Genomic DNA, 16,145 nt, shown 5'->3' with positions numbered 1-16,145 from the left:
TCACTTGCTTGGCTAACAGCCAGAGTGTGTTGGATAATGACAACAGATGTACGAAGAGGACAACAAAAGGTGGATGCACATAAGGATCACCAAGCAACTAGCACAAGCTACCAATACCATCTGGCTGGGCAACTGTATCTGCATCTGATGCTTACCCATTAATGCTGTCATGGGTTAGCTGGAAGTGGTATATTCAGGGTGTTAAGTTAATTAGTGGGTAAAGTGTGAAGTTTCTAAGTCCCAGATTATAGACCGGCACAAGGTTTGTCATACACACCTTTAAACACAAGACAAGCAAAGCTTTTGAGCTTTTCTACATTGTGATTTTTGGGAGCCCAGTCTCACTTTACAATACTCAGCATGAGAATCCATCTTGATGTAGATTTCTAACCCCTACAATAACGTAAATAATAAAAATCGGATTGCTACTTGTTCTATACCTTTGCTGTCTCTATGGAGGTTGCTTGTGGAGGCTGGTCAGCTTGAGTTGTAGTTACTATTCCTGTATTATTTGGTTTAGAAGTTGTCGTCACAGAAGGTGAGGTTTGGCTTTTTGTCTGTGTAGAGATAAACTATTATCATTAGATACAGAAGTACTTACGGGCTGGCTTTGTTTGGTTTGGTTTTTAAATGTTTTTTTAAACAAAAAAAGGAAAGAAAGAAGAAAAACACCACAAGCAGCCCTCATTTTAAAAAAAAAAAAAAAAAGAGAGAGAAAGTATACAACTTACACCACTGGGTTCCTTTTGCCTCTCTTCAGATGGCTGTTTATTTTGAGAGTCTGTTGGCTGTCATAAAACAAAAAATTGAGATCATTTACCCTTACCACCATTCAATGCTATGGAACATGATCTACACCAGTTCAAATAAGCACTAGACAGATTTAAAGATGGTTAACAGAACACTTCTTAAGCTGTTGTGAAGCAATAAAGCATCCTGACTGTTCCCCCCAAACACTGCATTTCCACCCCGTCAGCTCCTAGCTCTTTTGCACACAGGTACATTACTAATCATATGGCACCTTCTGGTGGCACAGAAGTAGCAAAGACTTTAGCCTCTTTTTTCAAAGTTAGTCAAAGACCAAAGTACAACAACACATCAAAGGTGAAAGATGAGTATTTACCTTGGTTGACTGCATGTTTTTTCCAGATTCTGTTTTGGTTGTTGGTGCAGACTGAAATATAAGCAACATATATTCAGACAGAGATTAATATGCTTGGTTATTTCTAAGGGGTTGGCTTATATAAAGAAGAATATCAGACAAGTTCACACTAGAGAGCACATGTGCTATGTAACTAATATACAGTGCTTCCATCTTGCAGTTTACAACATCCTGGCATAGACCTGCACTCCAGCGATCTAAAAGCATTCAAATGTGTGCAAACACACACAGGCACTTCTCATATGAGGGATCAAAAAGAGAAGGAAAGAAGATACTAAACAAGTATAATGAACAGTCTGATTTATACCTGAGAATTTTCTGCAGCCACGCCACAAAATTGATTCCTGTGATTCACCTCAAGTCAAAGTACAGTAAGCAATAAATTACTAGTAGTAGAAACACGTAAGAACAAACAAGGAAAAATTAAACAAGTTATATCTGACAAGAAGAAAGAAAAATGAAAATGCCAGCCTCCTCACTATATTTTTCTCACTATTTTCTCTTGCTCTTGCTACTTCAGCTGTGCTATGCTTAAGACAAAAAGAGCCAGTATAGCTACTAGAAAGTCATCTAGAGATATCAAAGAGAAGGCTGTTGCCTAATGCACAAGCCTCAGAAGCTCTGGCCACTGAATGGCCCGTGGAACACATGGACCCAGCCAGGGGAGTGTGATTTGATCTGCCAGGAACAGCACTGGGTGCACAGAGCACGCAGTGGGAGACGCAGACCCTGAAGCCTGGGCCCTTCTTCCCCGTTGGGGCTGGCATCCCTACGCTTCCTCTGGAGCTGGTGGCAGACACCAGCATCGTGTCTTGTTGCGCTCTGTCCGCCTAAAGCAGAGAAGTTATGAACTCTACCTAGGAAATAAGGGGCCACAGACAGAAGCCTTCCTTATCCCCTCTATCCTACTAATACATTGAGCATATTTAAAGTTACTAAGAGACAATTAATAGTTTTTTTTCCCCCAGTAGCCTATTAGAAGTCAGTGAACAATTGAAAAAAAAATCTATTAGGCAGTAATTTAAATTTTTTCATTGCTTTGTAATGTTTTCATTTCAGCGGCCAAACATTAATTACCATTTAGATATATCCAGCTTCTGTTTTCTAGCTGACCACATAGAGAAATTTGCTAAATTTGTTTACCATTTGTTAATGCAAGTATTCTGTCTTGGTTTCAGCTGGGATAGAGTTCATCTTCTTCCTAGTAGCTGATATAGTGCTGTGTTTTGGATTTAGGATGAGAATAATGTTGATAACACACTGATGTTTTAGTTGTTGCTGAGCAGTGCTCACACTGGTCAAGGACTTTTCAGCTTCCCATGCTCTGCCCGGTGCACAAGAAGCTGGGAGGGGGCACAGCCAGGACAGCTGACCCAGACTGGCCAAGGGGCTATTCCATACCATATGGCATCATGCCCAGTATATAAACTGGGGGAAGAAGAAGGAATGGGGGGACGCTCAGAGTGATGGCACTTGTCTTCCCAAGTAATCGTTATACATGATGGAGCCCTCCTTTCCTATCCTAGAGATGGCTGAACACCTGCCTGCCCATGGGAAGTAGTGAATGACTGCCTTGCTTTGCTTTGCTTGCGCGCACGGCTTTTGCTTTACCTATTAAACTGTCTTTATCTCAACCCATGAGTTTTCTCACTTTTACCCTTCCGACTCTCTCCCCCATCCCACAGGGAGGAGCGAGCAAGCGGCTGTGTGGTGCTTAGTTGCCGGCTGGGGTTAAACCATGACGTATTCACATCCACACACTGAACCACAGACACTTGGTTAAGAAACCCTGAACGTGCATAAAAACGCAGATGCCTGGGCACAAGCTTGGCTAAGGTGTCGAAGACCACAGTAAAGAACACAACACCAATGCATCTAAGTCACAACAGGTAAAATATTGGTAGGGAGGAAGGACAAAAATTTCCCAGACTCCAAAGTGGGGAAAAAATGTAAAATTAATTAAAAAAAAAAAATTTCACTTAACCTCTCAGATTCCCCGCTTTGGATTTTCTCTTCACATCTAACCTGATTAAAACACAGTATTTCTCAGGTTCAGCCATACTTTATATGCTCCCACTTGTACAAGCCTCTTATTTATTTACTTGCATTTCTGTCAACACCCGACAACAGCTGTACAGAACAAATTCAAATTCTCAGCCTGCCAAACCAATTATTAGCAACTGCATGCCTTTTTTTTTTTAATATTGTAAATATTTTTTTAGTGACTACTTGATGTATTTTTTGTGTAGGGTATGCATTATTCATTATTCTTGTATACTTTTTAAAATGCGCAGAATTGCTCATACTATAAATTTATCTATGACAATGGTGACGAACATACAGAGTCATATGGGCAATGCTTTGATTCAAGACGAACACACAAGGAGATTCTAGGGCTACATTAAAACAAACACATACATGCTCACACACACACAGACACAGACACACCTATTTAGACACACTTCTAGCAATAACAAAGTTCAAATTCAATTAAAAAAAAATTATCACCAGGCAAGTCAGACCAACAATTTTAGTACAAGATTATACATTCAAAGGCAACTATTCAGTCATCCTTTAAACAGTCAGTTGTGAGCAGTCACAACCTGAAGCCATAGCATCAGTTTACAGCCTGAACTCCTACAGAGAGAAAGATGTTCCTCCTCCCCTTCTACTGCCTGCTTCCACCTGCACTGTGCCAGTATCCGAGAGGCTGCATTTTGAACTGACTCAGGAAACTGAAAAATAGCCTGGAAAAGAAAAATAGTATTTTTAACTAGTTCCCTAGTTTACAGTGCAGTTGCACAAATGTGTGCAAAAGGAAGAAAGCTGACTGGGATGTGTTTTTGTCGGTGGCAGTGGCAGCACCATGCTTCCTCCATTTCTCCAGCAAAAGCCACAGGGTGCCTGCTCTCCACCCTGGCCCTCCAACCTTTCCACCTAACCCCCGGGGCTTCGCCTACAAAACAAGAAGTTCCACATTCCTTCCTCTGCTGCAGTAACTCACAGCTTTCTCAGAGGGGCGTAATCCTGAGGGTTAATTTGAGACAAAGGATTCACATACACAGAACTGAAAGCTACAGAGGGATCCAGACCACGTTTAAGAGTAGTTGAACACTAGAGAGACTCTAAGAAAGACAAATGAGATGTGGTTATAGTAGGCAGTTAGGAAAGAGTTGTTAATTTGTAAGAAACTTAGGACTAGAAACGAAAGTGACTCAGCACCTTTCTTTCTTTTCAAAGTCTACTGTCAAAATGCGGGTGACTTGCTTAATCCAGCAGGAGGAAAGCAATAATAACGCAACAGACATTAAAAGAAAACATTAATTGTCTTACACATGCAAATGCAGGACATCATTTCAAAGTGATTTGTGTTTACCAGTCTCACAGCTGAAGGGCGGTATGCCTCTGCTACTCTATTTTTGTCTCATCTTGCAAACACCAGTTTTAAAGATCTGATTAGAAATCTACCACATTCTTCTAGAGTTATTTCAGATTTCAAGCAGGGAAAGACCATAACTATTTTTAGATAGCTGGCTGGGTTAAACCATATGGAGAACAGCATCAGTAATGAACATGATACAAATGAGTTTGCTCACAAGCATGACAGGAAGATGAAACTGGAGACCTGCAGATACCTTCATTTATGAGTAATGATGATCACACCCAAGTGGAAATGATTTAATTGTCGTCCAGCTCACTGCTACCCGTCTAAGTCTTACACATGTGCATGGAGGAAAAGGTTTTCAAAAGGCTGAGGGGAATGTAATGGCTAACTTCAAGATGGAGCTAGACTCTCCTCAGACATGCATGCTAAAATGACAAGAAGCAACAGATACAAGTTGAAGCAAAGGAACTTCCCATTTGATAAAAGGGAAAAAATCATTATAACAAAGGTGACCAAACATCAGAAACTGGCTACTCAGAGATGTTGTGCAATCTGCACTTGCAGGTATTCAGAACTTGTCTGGCAGGGCCTTGAGCAGTCCGATTTACCTGCAGAGCTGGCTCTGCCTGGAGTGGAGGGCTGGACCAGAGACCTCCAGAGGCCTCTTCTAACCTCACTACTCTTAAGTGTTCCTTTATTTGTATTTACACAAGGTGCAGACAGTCCTGCGTTTTTCCACTGCACAAGTCCCTGCTGGTCTAGTTTGGTATTCAATATTTTTGTTGGTTTCACTGTTACGATTATGGAAAATGAAGGAACTGGGGAATCATTAATCATTTGTTTAAATAATATACATAAATTCTCTTAGGCAACAGAGGCGTAAGTGAGGATTATGACTCTCTTCTAACAAGTAAAGTACATGATTGATGACATAGCTTTGACACTAAAGAAGTTCTAGTCATAAGGCAAGACAGAACAAGCGTAAAGGACAACGGCAAGAAAGCTGTCAGGCAGACAAAGATATGAGATTAACGAGAAGATGCAATTGTACATACACTAAATGCTGAAACCTGTCCTGAATTCTCTGAATATGTGAAAAATTATCGTTAGGTAAACAAGCCTGTAACTACACTAGGGGGAGCTATATACACATCACAAAGCATGACTGAGCTAAAATTAAAATCAGTATTGCTGTCATAAAATCCTCCGAGTACTTTGTACAGCATTTTTTAAGATTTTTTTTGAAGAGGAAACTAAGCTGCAGAGAAGAAATATGCAAAATAAAGTTACTCAGTATCAAAGTACTAAAAAAGAAATTCCATTGCTTCATATATTCTGTATTTGTGCTTAACTGCAAGCATGAGTTTCTCAGAAATTCATACCTTTGTTTCAGATGGCTTCATAATTTGTGGTTTTGATGCATCTGCAGAGGGGGGCTGCTTCTGAGAGAAAAAAAAACAAATTAATTAATTTCACCTGTTACACATATTACTATTAAGCAGGCACAAGCAACCTGAATTCATTAGATATCCAGCTAAAAATTAATAAATTATTATTGAAAATTAGAGTTATCATTTTAGATCTTCTATCTTGTCTGTATTTCTACAATACATGTATGTATGATTTCAACAGCGTGATGCCCATAGATCTTCTCACAACAATTTTTTTTTCTCTGACATGTACTGAAAGCAAATTTCATACCAAGTATCAAAGCAAACTCAAATGCTCCTCTCATACTGAAGCATATATACTTACTGTGCAGGATTCTTCCACATTTCTTTTTTTTCTTTTCTTTAAACAAACATTGTACTTTTGGATTTGCTAGTTTGCCACACAAAATATTTAATACTAAATTATCAAACTCAAATATATTCAGATAAAAAGGAATAATTAATCTCTATGTAACACATACACAAGTGTTTCTACATATCATGCAACCCTTTCAGAAAAGCTGCAAATGATGCAGCCTGTTGTCCTAGCTTCAGTGATGTTAATCTGAGAACAGCACGTTTTAATTCTGCTATCACTGTATCAGATTTCAAAGCCCAGAAATGAATATTCTAATTGTCTCATCAATACTTTACACAGGTGTAATACTACCTCTCTATTCCTGCTTCATGCTCCTCTGCTTAAAGCTGTATTCGCCATCTTGATCACAGCAACACATTCATAGTTTACATTTAAATGAACACCACAAGTTATCCATTTTTGTAGATTTTTTCTTCATGTTTACCATGTCATTTGCTGTATGAAAACATGCATTGTCTGAATGAACTCAGAAGCCATATTACTACTCCATACCTGTCGTGACTTCTTACTTCCACATGGAAAATTTTCTCATTTCCAGAACATTTCATAGTACAAGCATTTGTCAACAATAAGACAAAAGTTGTACACAATTCAAAAGGTGCACTATGGTGATGACGGTGTGCTCTCCTCGCCAGTGTATCTGGTATCTTGCACACCGTAGTAAGAGGTTTGACTACTCTAAATATAGACTGGAGAGAATTTGCAACTGTCACACTAGACAAATGTAAGCAATTAATATCTGCTTCCATATATGTATATACGTATAGATTGACTACATAATAGATGGGAACTTTAATATGGGTGGAGACATACACAGGAACGTATAGAGCCTCCTACATCAGCACAGGAAACAGAAGTTTTTAAACAACCTTTTTATATATTTCCACTACCATCATCAGGTAATCTGTAGGCAATGCTGTATTTTTCTTAATTTGCCCTTTAACAGTTTTTCCTTTCCTTTTCTTTCTTCTCCATGAAATTAATCTGAATTTCTTCTACATGACTAACAAGCAGGTATCTGTTCTACATCTGTGTATTAGTCACCGTAGTCCCTGTACATTTAATAAACACATTTACCTGAGCCCTTCTCCCTTCCTCCCCTCTGAAAACTCCTACCAAGCCTTTTTCTTACAATACATTGGAAAATTCTTTCCAGTTCCAGCACAGCAGCACCACTACAACCTTCAGAGATTAGTGAAAACCTCCCAAACTAACCAGCTGCTTCTCCTTTCTACCCTGTCCAGCTGGATGGCAGTAACTAGCAGCAACTAAGAGATGAGGAGTATAAATATTTATGGAGGACAAACAGTAGTTTGGTGATAGAAGAGAGTTTCATGCACGCCTGCTGATCAGCAGCTATGGAGAATGCCAAGCCATCCTCCCTGAAAACATTCAGGGCTGATTTGAGGAAACAAAACCCTGTCCTGAGGAGCGGGAAGGGGGAAGCGGGAAGGATGGTGGAGAGCAGAGGGCACCCTCCCATAGACCACCGCAGTGCCACACCACCATGATCTTCTGCCGCCCTCAGGGGCACGGCATGCCTTGCTTCATTTACAGCACTTTTTGCCTGAATTTCCCACTATTCAGGGCCTCCAATTTTCCACTCCCTCCCCAGAAAGAGCCACTGCAAGGAGGAAGGGATCCTTGTACTTCGAGCCCTTTAGTGCTTGGGGTCTGCAACCCCACTGAGCCTTACAGATTGACAACGCAAGAAGCTGCCAAGGTCCAACCCCTCGTTTGGTAGCCACCACACAGCCGGTCAACACCAGCCTGGCTCTGAGGGACTACTTTTTACTGCGGGTTGCTCTGCTCTTCCTCTCCCAAGGGCTGTGTGCTGCGGCCAGCCATGCCCAGCTGTTAACTGGCTGCATTTCCTGCAGCCTCACAGTTGGACTGCAGAAGGGGTGAAGCAACACACGGACGTGTGTCAGGCGTGGAGGTAAATATTAAAATGCTGCCTAGCAACGGGCATAATAACCGCCTGACGCACAGCTGCCGCAGTGGCTGCAGCCCGGGCAGGCACACCCTGCTCCTACCCAGGGGTGGTAAACCCCCGCAGCGGCCCGGGCCAAACACTCCCTCACAAAAAAGTTACACTGCCAAACAGAAAAGCAAGAATGAGGAGAGTTCGACTTGCCTTGGAGGCTGGGGCTTGGCAGAGAAAGCCAGGCAGGTGGTCCCACAGAGAGAGCAAAGTTTTTGTTGCGTTGACAGGGACACCCCGGAGGGCAGAGCTGACAGCGGATGGAAAAACGAGCGTCATCGGCACTGACGCCTGTTCCTCCTGTGGCTGCACCCCCGTGGGTCCTGCCCGGACAGAGGTACGGGTGTTGGAGGATGCCGTGCCGTCCCCAGTCCCAACCCACAGGGAAGGTCCCCTGCGAGCAAGGGGACAGCCAGGGGGGTCCCGGCCCGGGGGTCAGCTGCTGCATGGCACGGCTCTTCAGAAAGCACCTTTGCGGGCTGAGAGAGGAGGAAAACTCCACAGCAAAGCATCCAGGACCACAAGAAGGTCACCAGCACGGAGCGTGCGGAGATGACTCCCTGCAGAGGAACCCACCAGCAGTACGAGACCCCCACAACCACCCCAGAAGGGGCTCAAAAGACAGAGCAGAGGTTACAGGTTAACACCAATTAAGTGAAGACTGCTACCTGTTAATTACCCCATGCTGCTAGCAGAGCTGCCAGACGACAGGCAGCATGATGGCTGCAGGGTCACAACCTGTGCTCTCAGCAGCCTACCTGGCAGGCAGGACAGGCACAGACAGACAGACAAGCACAGGAACTGACCAATGGACCTCAGATGCTTTTGGCCATGAGTTAGAGGATGGCTTTCCAGGAAGAGCTGATGAAGGGACAGGGGATCTAATTTGGAACTCATTAGTCAAATTAGCAGGACAGTCACAACAGCAAAACTGTCACAAAAGTGAAAAAGTGGGTTAGTAGAAGAAAACAAAAAAGCCTACCAAAAATGGGTTATCTAGTCTCACGGGGTGTACGTCAGAAATCTGGAGGTAAAAGGGAAGGTGTAACAGGAGAAGAAAACAGAGAAAGTAAAGGTGATAAACATCAAGAGAACATAATTTTAACTATTCAGGGAACTGGATGCAAATGCCTGTCTGGAAAAAGAAAATGGCAGGTGACAAACCCCCATGAGAGCTCTCAGTTATGGAAAGCTGGAAATCATTGAAACTACCCCACAGGCAATGTAGTGAAAGCTATTGGCAACTAAAACTATAAATTTTGGAAATTGATGGAGAAGACTCATCAGACTGCAGGAGGATACTGCCCGCCCTTAGAAAGAAGCAGCCAGGTAACAAGGCACCAATGAGGTACCTTCAAAAAGAGAAGAGATGCTGAAAACATTTACCAAGCAACCAACAGAGAAACACTTAGATGATAACAAGAGAATAAATAAGAATCGACAGATTGGTGAAGAATAAAGCAGGTAAAGACAATGTAACACTTAATACACTCAAACATGGAAATAAGCCTGGTGGACGAACGAACGAACCTCCAGAGGAGGACATGCTGTCACTGCAACTTCTCGCAGTACTTGAGGTGACATTTTGTCGAATGAAACAGGGAAGTTAGTAACACTGGGTCACAAGCTTGCTTTCCGCCAGCTTCCAGCCTGAACATTTCAGGGAGTTCCTGATGGGATCTCCAACAGGCTGGTGGTAGGTTGAAGGAGATCAGATCCAACAACACAAAAACCCAAAAACTAGGCAGGCAGCAATGCTGACAAAAATATGTAAGGTTACAATGACACAGGCTGAGATACTCTTGCCAAAAATAACCAAGGAAAGAGGAATCCAAGATAAAAATCTGTTACCATGACAACATAAATATAAATGTAAAATATGGGAATAACTTTCCATGTTTTTGGCCTGAACTTCTCCAGTCAAGTGCTAGGACAGTTTTGGCCATCACACTGCAGTACAGATGAATAAAGATCTGAGGACAGCTTTAGGAAAAAAAAAATGAAGAAGTATATACGAGGGACTTAGTGACAGGGAAAGCAAGTTGGCACCTGATGTTTTGTCCTCTCGTTGGGGAGCCAAGAAAATGGAAAAAGAAGAAGGAACTGGCTTATTCTATAACAAAGAATCTCTCCAGTCAGAGCTCAAAGATCTTGCTTCCTGGGAGAAGAGTCGCTCTGTGGCAGAGGCTACCTAGATGAACCAGGCAGCCTTTGGGCCAGCTCTTATAAATATTTTCTGAGCAATCTAGCTGTACTCAGTCTGGGACAGAGGACTGAAGAGCCACCTGACTACTCTTACACACCTTACATATGCATGAGTTGGGACTGCTTCTCAGGCTTACAGCGAACACCAACTTTATTATTTCAGTATTACTAACTTACAGGGTTACTTCAATACAGCTGTGCAATGCAAGGCAAAACCTAATCTACCTGACTACAAATGCTTGCTTCTTTGTATGAATGGTTTGTAAGATGTGGGCAGTAAATGCTCTTTAGAGAGCTATTGTGAAAAATAACGGTTTATTTACACTTAAGTGTAAAATACCACTTGAGCTGTTACAGGTTGAATCTCTCACTTGCTTTGATGGCATGCGGTAATGGCTACGCAACCCTCATCCCCCAGACATCCGAAGGCTGTGAGCAGGCAGAAGGCAGGCCAAGGATGGCAGTGAGCGGCCATGCCACCGTCTCACAGCGCACTTCGGAACACCGTGAGCAAAGCAACGCAGAGTCTTCCAAATACATTCGTGATAAAGAATCAATACAGCCATCTGTGGCATAAACGCAATTCCATTAATTTTCCACTAAGCCAAGTGGAGTTGCAAGACACAATCTGAGCCAACATCTGTATGTGTGTATATGTACATACATACAGATAAAAAAAATATATAAACATATATATTTAAAGCTACACAGCAGCTACGATAAGCAGTGATTTAAAACTGGAAAAAAATGTAGCACTGATACTACCTCTTTATATAAATGTTATTATTACAGTACCTATAATAGCTGAGTTACAAGTTACAAATGTGAATGCTTCTGTGTCATTTTCCATACCAAGTAATTCTGGAAATATCCTATTATTTTGTAATTACTGTTCTTACACATAGTTCTGCTATTAAGTTGTTAAGAGAAACAACACTTTTTTAAGAGAAAGATAATAAAACCCCACACAACCAAGTGAACAATATTTTTTTGCAAGATTTCAGGCTCTCAGTTAGTTTTGCGGAGGTTTAATATTAAAAATGTAATAAATGGAATAGCAGGATATAGGTTTCCAGTTAGTACCTGTATATTATTCAGACACTGGTATGTTTCCATAAAACATTCCTACTCTATATGCCACTATGTTGTCCTGTGGTGATGAGTTTCTCTGTAGAAGTAATCAGCATGATTTCCAAACAATTTACATGGCAATTTCTAATGACTGACTTTGCCATATGTGACTACCGGCATGCCTCTTTCATTTCTAAAGCCTATTATCGTTGTTGAAATTCACAAACACGGCATGTTATAAACAAAGCCTACTGCCCATGCCAGCTTCTGGGGGGGGGGCTGCGGTGGGTGGGAAAAAATCCTTGGAGGACAGTTCCTTTTTCTGTAGCTAAATTCTAATTAAATCTAAAATTCTTTGCTAATGTTGTTACTGTGATGCCACTGAGCTCATTACAGCCCTGACTCAGCAAAGCCCCCCAACTTTGCACTGGTTGCCATAAAGCAAACCAAACCAGACAGGATTTAATATGTAAGCATGGAGATTCATTTGAATAGGCAATTGGCTGAATTCATGCCTTCAATTCTTCAATATACATCATTTTAAATACCCATCTTAAATTAAAAAAACCCAAAACCACAACAAAGCAGCATCTCTAGGGATGCTTCCTGTGCTTTTAACGTTCATAAACTGAGCTGGTGTGAATATAACTTAAAAATAAGAAAGAACTATTACTATTATTATAGTTTAAACTTCCACAACTTGACAAAGATAACAAGAAAAGTAATTGTAGAGATACACTGACTCCCCCTTACAGCTAAGAAACTTAGAAATAGATTTGCTCTGTTCAAATATGCACTCACAGTTCAGAGTAAACGTGAAGAATAAACTGAAACAGAGTTAAAGTACATTCATCTGCAGAGGACAGACAAACCTCAACAGATAAGTTTGCTAGGTGTCAAAACAAAACTGCATTGAGCCTCTTGGTACAGACGCCGCCTGGGGAAGGGCCGGTGCGCAAAGAGATGAGTGGGTGGAGGACTACGCAAGAAACTCAACCATCAGGAGAGCCTCACCAGGACATTCCTGTCTGAAGGGCCATCTTAGGAGCGCTCCAGAAGCGGACTTGCCATCTGACAACCGTCAAGCTCCACATGCGCTCTCCTCCTAAGCAACAGTAAAACTAGTAACAAATAGTAGGATTATGTTGGTGCTTCTTTTCTAGATCAGAAAGTGGACTCTAGTAAATCAGAGAGACAAAACCCAAAGACCACTGGTAACACAGGACCATGCCTCTCTGCAAAACTCAATTCAAAAGATGATCCAGGTTACTACTGGGGAAACAATCAACCCTGAAATTTTATTCTTCTGCAATTTTCTCACCACACAGAATACGTATTTGCAAGAAATATTAAGCTATACCCAGGAGCAAGACCAAACATAATTTAGAGATGCTAAAAGAGCACACAGGAAATAAACACATCCTTTTTCTCATGAAACAAAAACATGATGAATTTTTTAAAGAGACTGGTTTGAATCACGAAATTGAAAAGCTGATTAGCTCATGAAATGTTTTTACAGCCTCAAACACTGCTAAATTTATTGATGATCGCAGCACATTGAGCCAGACAACATTCGTAACACAGACTCACTTATTGTTTTCTTCTCTTTTGATTACTAAAATAAAATTTCTGCCATTTTGGTGCAGAAAAGAAACTTAGCAATACTTACTCACTTACTCACTGAATTTTATGTACCAGCTAAAGCTGATTAGCCATACTACTCAAATTTAAAGTAACAGGTTTTTAAGCAGTCTTTTTTGAGATAACCTACTTGTATTTGAATTTGCTCACACTAAATCAAGTGTTATCAAGCAGAATCTGTGAATAAGATCAATATTATATTTACTACAGCATAGAGCAAGGCTTCATACCACCTAGAAACTAATCGATCTGCCAAACCACCTTCAGGTTAGATGTCTGGTTTAAGATTTCTGGATTTCAGCAATGTATGTCAAGTCCAAAGCTCAATACTGGTGTGTTTGTTTTCCTTTATTTTAATAACTATTAAGTCACTATTAAGACTCTGAAACAGCTTTATGCTTGAACAAAAAACAACCGAGGGCAGCAAATGACAACTGACTTTAAATAATTTTTAAACCATTTGACTCTTTTCTTTAACTTCCAGCACCTCAGTTCGTGCTTACTTATACGCAGAAGTTAGGGATCTGCAGAAATATTTAGAACTATCCCACAGCTGATGGTAAGAAGCACTATGTATTAATTTGTTACTATCTCCGACTGTGTCTAATACTTTCACAGGTTTTTTTGTTTGGTTGGTTACTTTATTTGGAAGCAGAGGAAGAGTTTGCTAGTTGGTCACAGAGCGTGCACAGTACCTAAACACGAAGAACCTTTACATACGCACAGTTCAATATGTGGGCAGAAGAAATTATTTAGACCTAAGTATGTAGCATGGCTACTCCTCTATAATCTTTACTACACAAGGGCAACTTCTATTTAATGTCCTTTCATGATTATTGCAAGAGATCTGGAAAGAAAGCCAGTATATGCCGAGCAGGGTAACAGAGTTCATCTGCTGCCTTCAGATTCTGCATGTATGCAAACGGACTACCACTTCAATATCACAGGCTGAACAGTCCTTGTCTCTTTTAAATGGAGTTAAAAGCAAAGACTGCAAGAAAGTTCTGGTTTTGTATCCAGATTATACCTCTACCAGCATCAAACGGACGCTTTGTTTCACTGGAAAAGTTTTTCAACACACAGCATCAGGCAACTAAGAGCATTTTATTTTCAAACTTACTTTTCATTGTCAAAGATGTTAATTTTATTGTCATTTTGATGAAGAGTGATCTCAGTATTTCCACTTGATCACAGAATGGGTTATCTGAGTTGAAATTTTCCTCCACTATGCATGGACAAATACTCAGAAAAGCCATACTTCTGAGCATCAGGTAAAACTCCTCACTGAGCATACAGAAGCATCATGAAAAGAGTCGTGACATCAACAGTTTGTTTTAAACTCCCCACTCTTATTTCTTCTTAAAATGTGCTTTTTGATTACCTCCTTTTGGAAACTTCCTGTTTCCATCACAATAAATTCTACGAGCTGGCATATACTGACATTTCATTTTCATTCAGTCATATTCAAATATTAGAAGCAGAACACCAGTACTGTCACTGCTCTTCTCAGGTTCCCACTCTGCACCACAGAGCATGTTGCGGTTTAACCCCAGCCAACAACTAAGCACCACGCAGCTGCTCACTCTCTCCCCCCTCACCCCAGTGGGATGGGGGAGAGAATCGTAAGAGTAAAAGTGAGAAAACTCGTGGGTTGAGATAAGAAGAGTTTAATAATTGAAATAAAATAAAGTAGAATAGTAGTAGTAGTAATAATAATAGAATATACAAAACAAGTGATGCACAATGCAATTGCTCACCACCCATCGACCGATGCCCAGCCTGTCCCCAGGCAGCAGTCCCTGCCCCCCAGCCACCTCCCCCCAGTTTATATACTGGGCATGACGCCACACGGTATGGCATAGCCCTTTGGCCAGTCTGGGTCAGCTGTCCTGGCTGTGCCCCCTCCCAGCTTCTTGTGCACCGGGCAGAGCATGGGAAGCTGAAAAGTCCTTGGCCAGTGTGAGCACTGCTCAGCAACAACTAGAACATCAGTGTGTTATCAACATTATTCTCATCCTAAATCCAAACCACAGCACTATATCAGCTACTAGGAAGAAAATTAACTCTATCCTAGCCGAAACCAGGACAGCATTACAGTAATGTATGAGCTGGTCACTGTAGCAGAGCCCTCCTTTTTTGCGGATAGCTCAAAAATCCTGCTTTCACTTCTACGTCCTGCAGAAGGTAAGTATTTAGCTGCAATTACCACAGATAACTGTTTCCGTTTCTGCGTGTTGTTTTAAACACCAGAACATTCCAAAGCTATCTGCAGTAGCAAACTGCAAGCTGATAAGAAAACACCAGGAAAACACGCGATTAGGTGCCAGCCACATGCCACACAGAGCTGCTGAGCTCAGCTAGGATTTGTGTCACTTGGTCTGCAGTATCACCGAGAGACAGCATGCAAAGCCCTTCTCAGCAGAGCTGGAATAGAAACAGGGAGTTACAAACAGAACCAGTATTCTTTAAAGGGGGGGGGTTTAAAAAGATAAAAATGTTACATAAAAGAAGACTTCATCTTAAGATTGAAGATCTCCAATGTTATGAGCTCAGTTATTTTTACTACAATAATCAAACTAGGCAATGCTCAAAACGGGCGGCTGGCAGTCACAAGAACTAGTGAGCGACACTCTAAATTAGAAATTGGATTTTTCACCCCCAGGATGCAGAAACACAATATGATTAATGAAGCCATATGAACTTATACAGACATTGTCACAATGGTGTTGGCTACCAAAATGAATGGAAAATAAAATAGGAGGATAAACAAAAATCACCAAGTCAAGGACTTTTAATAGAATTTTGGTTTTAAAACATAATCTAAGGATAACACTGCATAACCTTTGGGGGGGTGTTGAGTTTTCTTCTTAGATCATTTTAGAAAAACT

At 41.2% G+C, this 16,145-nt stretch overlaps 1 protein-coding gene across 7 annotated transcripts in view; it reads right to left on the bottom strand.

Annotated features, from left to right (window-relative positions):
* CAST (calpastatin) overlaps positions 1-16,145 on the bottom strand; it is a 65,848-nt gene that overhangs the window by 23,580 nt on the left and 26,123 nt on the right. For all 7 annotated transcript variants that reach the window (XM_082337503.1, XM_082337504.1, XM_082337506.1 and 4 more), the window contains 4 exons: positions 5,930-5,989; positions 1,124-1,174; positions 732-788; positions 441-557 (listed from right to left, as the gene is read on the bottom strand). In XM_082337503.1, coding sequence (XP_082193629.1) covers positions 441-557; positions 732-788; positions 1,124-1,174; positions 5,930-5,989 — 285 coding nt within the window. The remainder of the gene's footprint in view (positions 1-440; positions 558-731; positions 789-1,123; positions 1,175-5,929; positions 5,990-16,145) is intronic.

This window comes from Platalea leucorodia, assembly GCF_965183815.1.
Source record: "Platalea leucorodia genome assembly, chromosome: Z".
In the NCBI taxonomy this organism is placed as follows: domain Eukaryota; kingdom Metazoa; phylum Chordata; class Aves; order Pelecaniformes; family Threskiornithidae; genus Platalea; species Platalea leucorodia.
The sequence above is the reverse complement of the archived record's forward strand: the minus strand, read 5'-3'. Positions and strand labels throughout refer to the sequence as shown.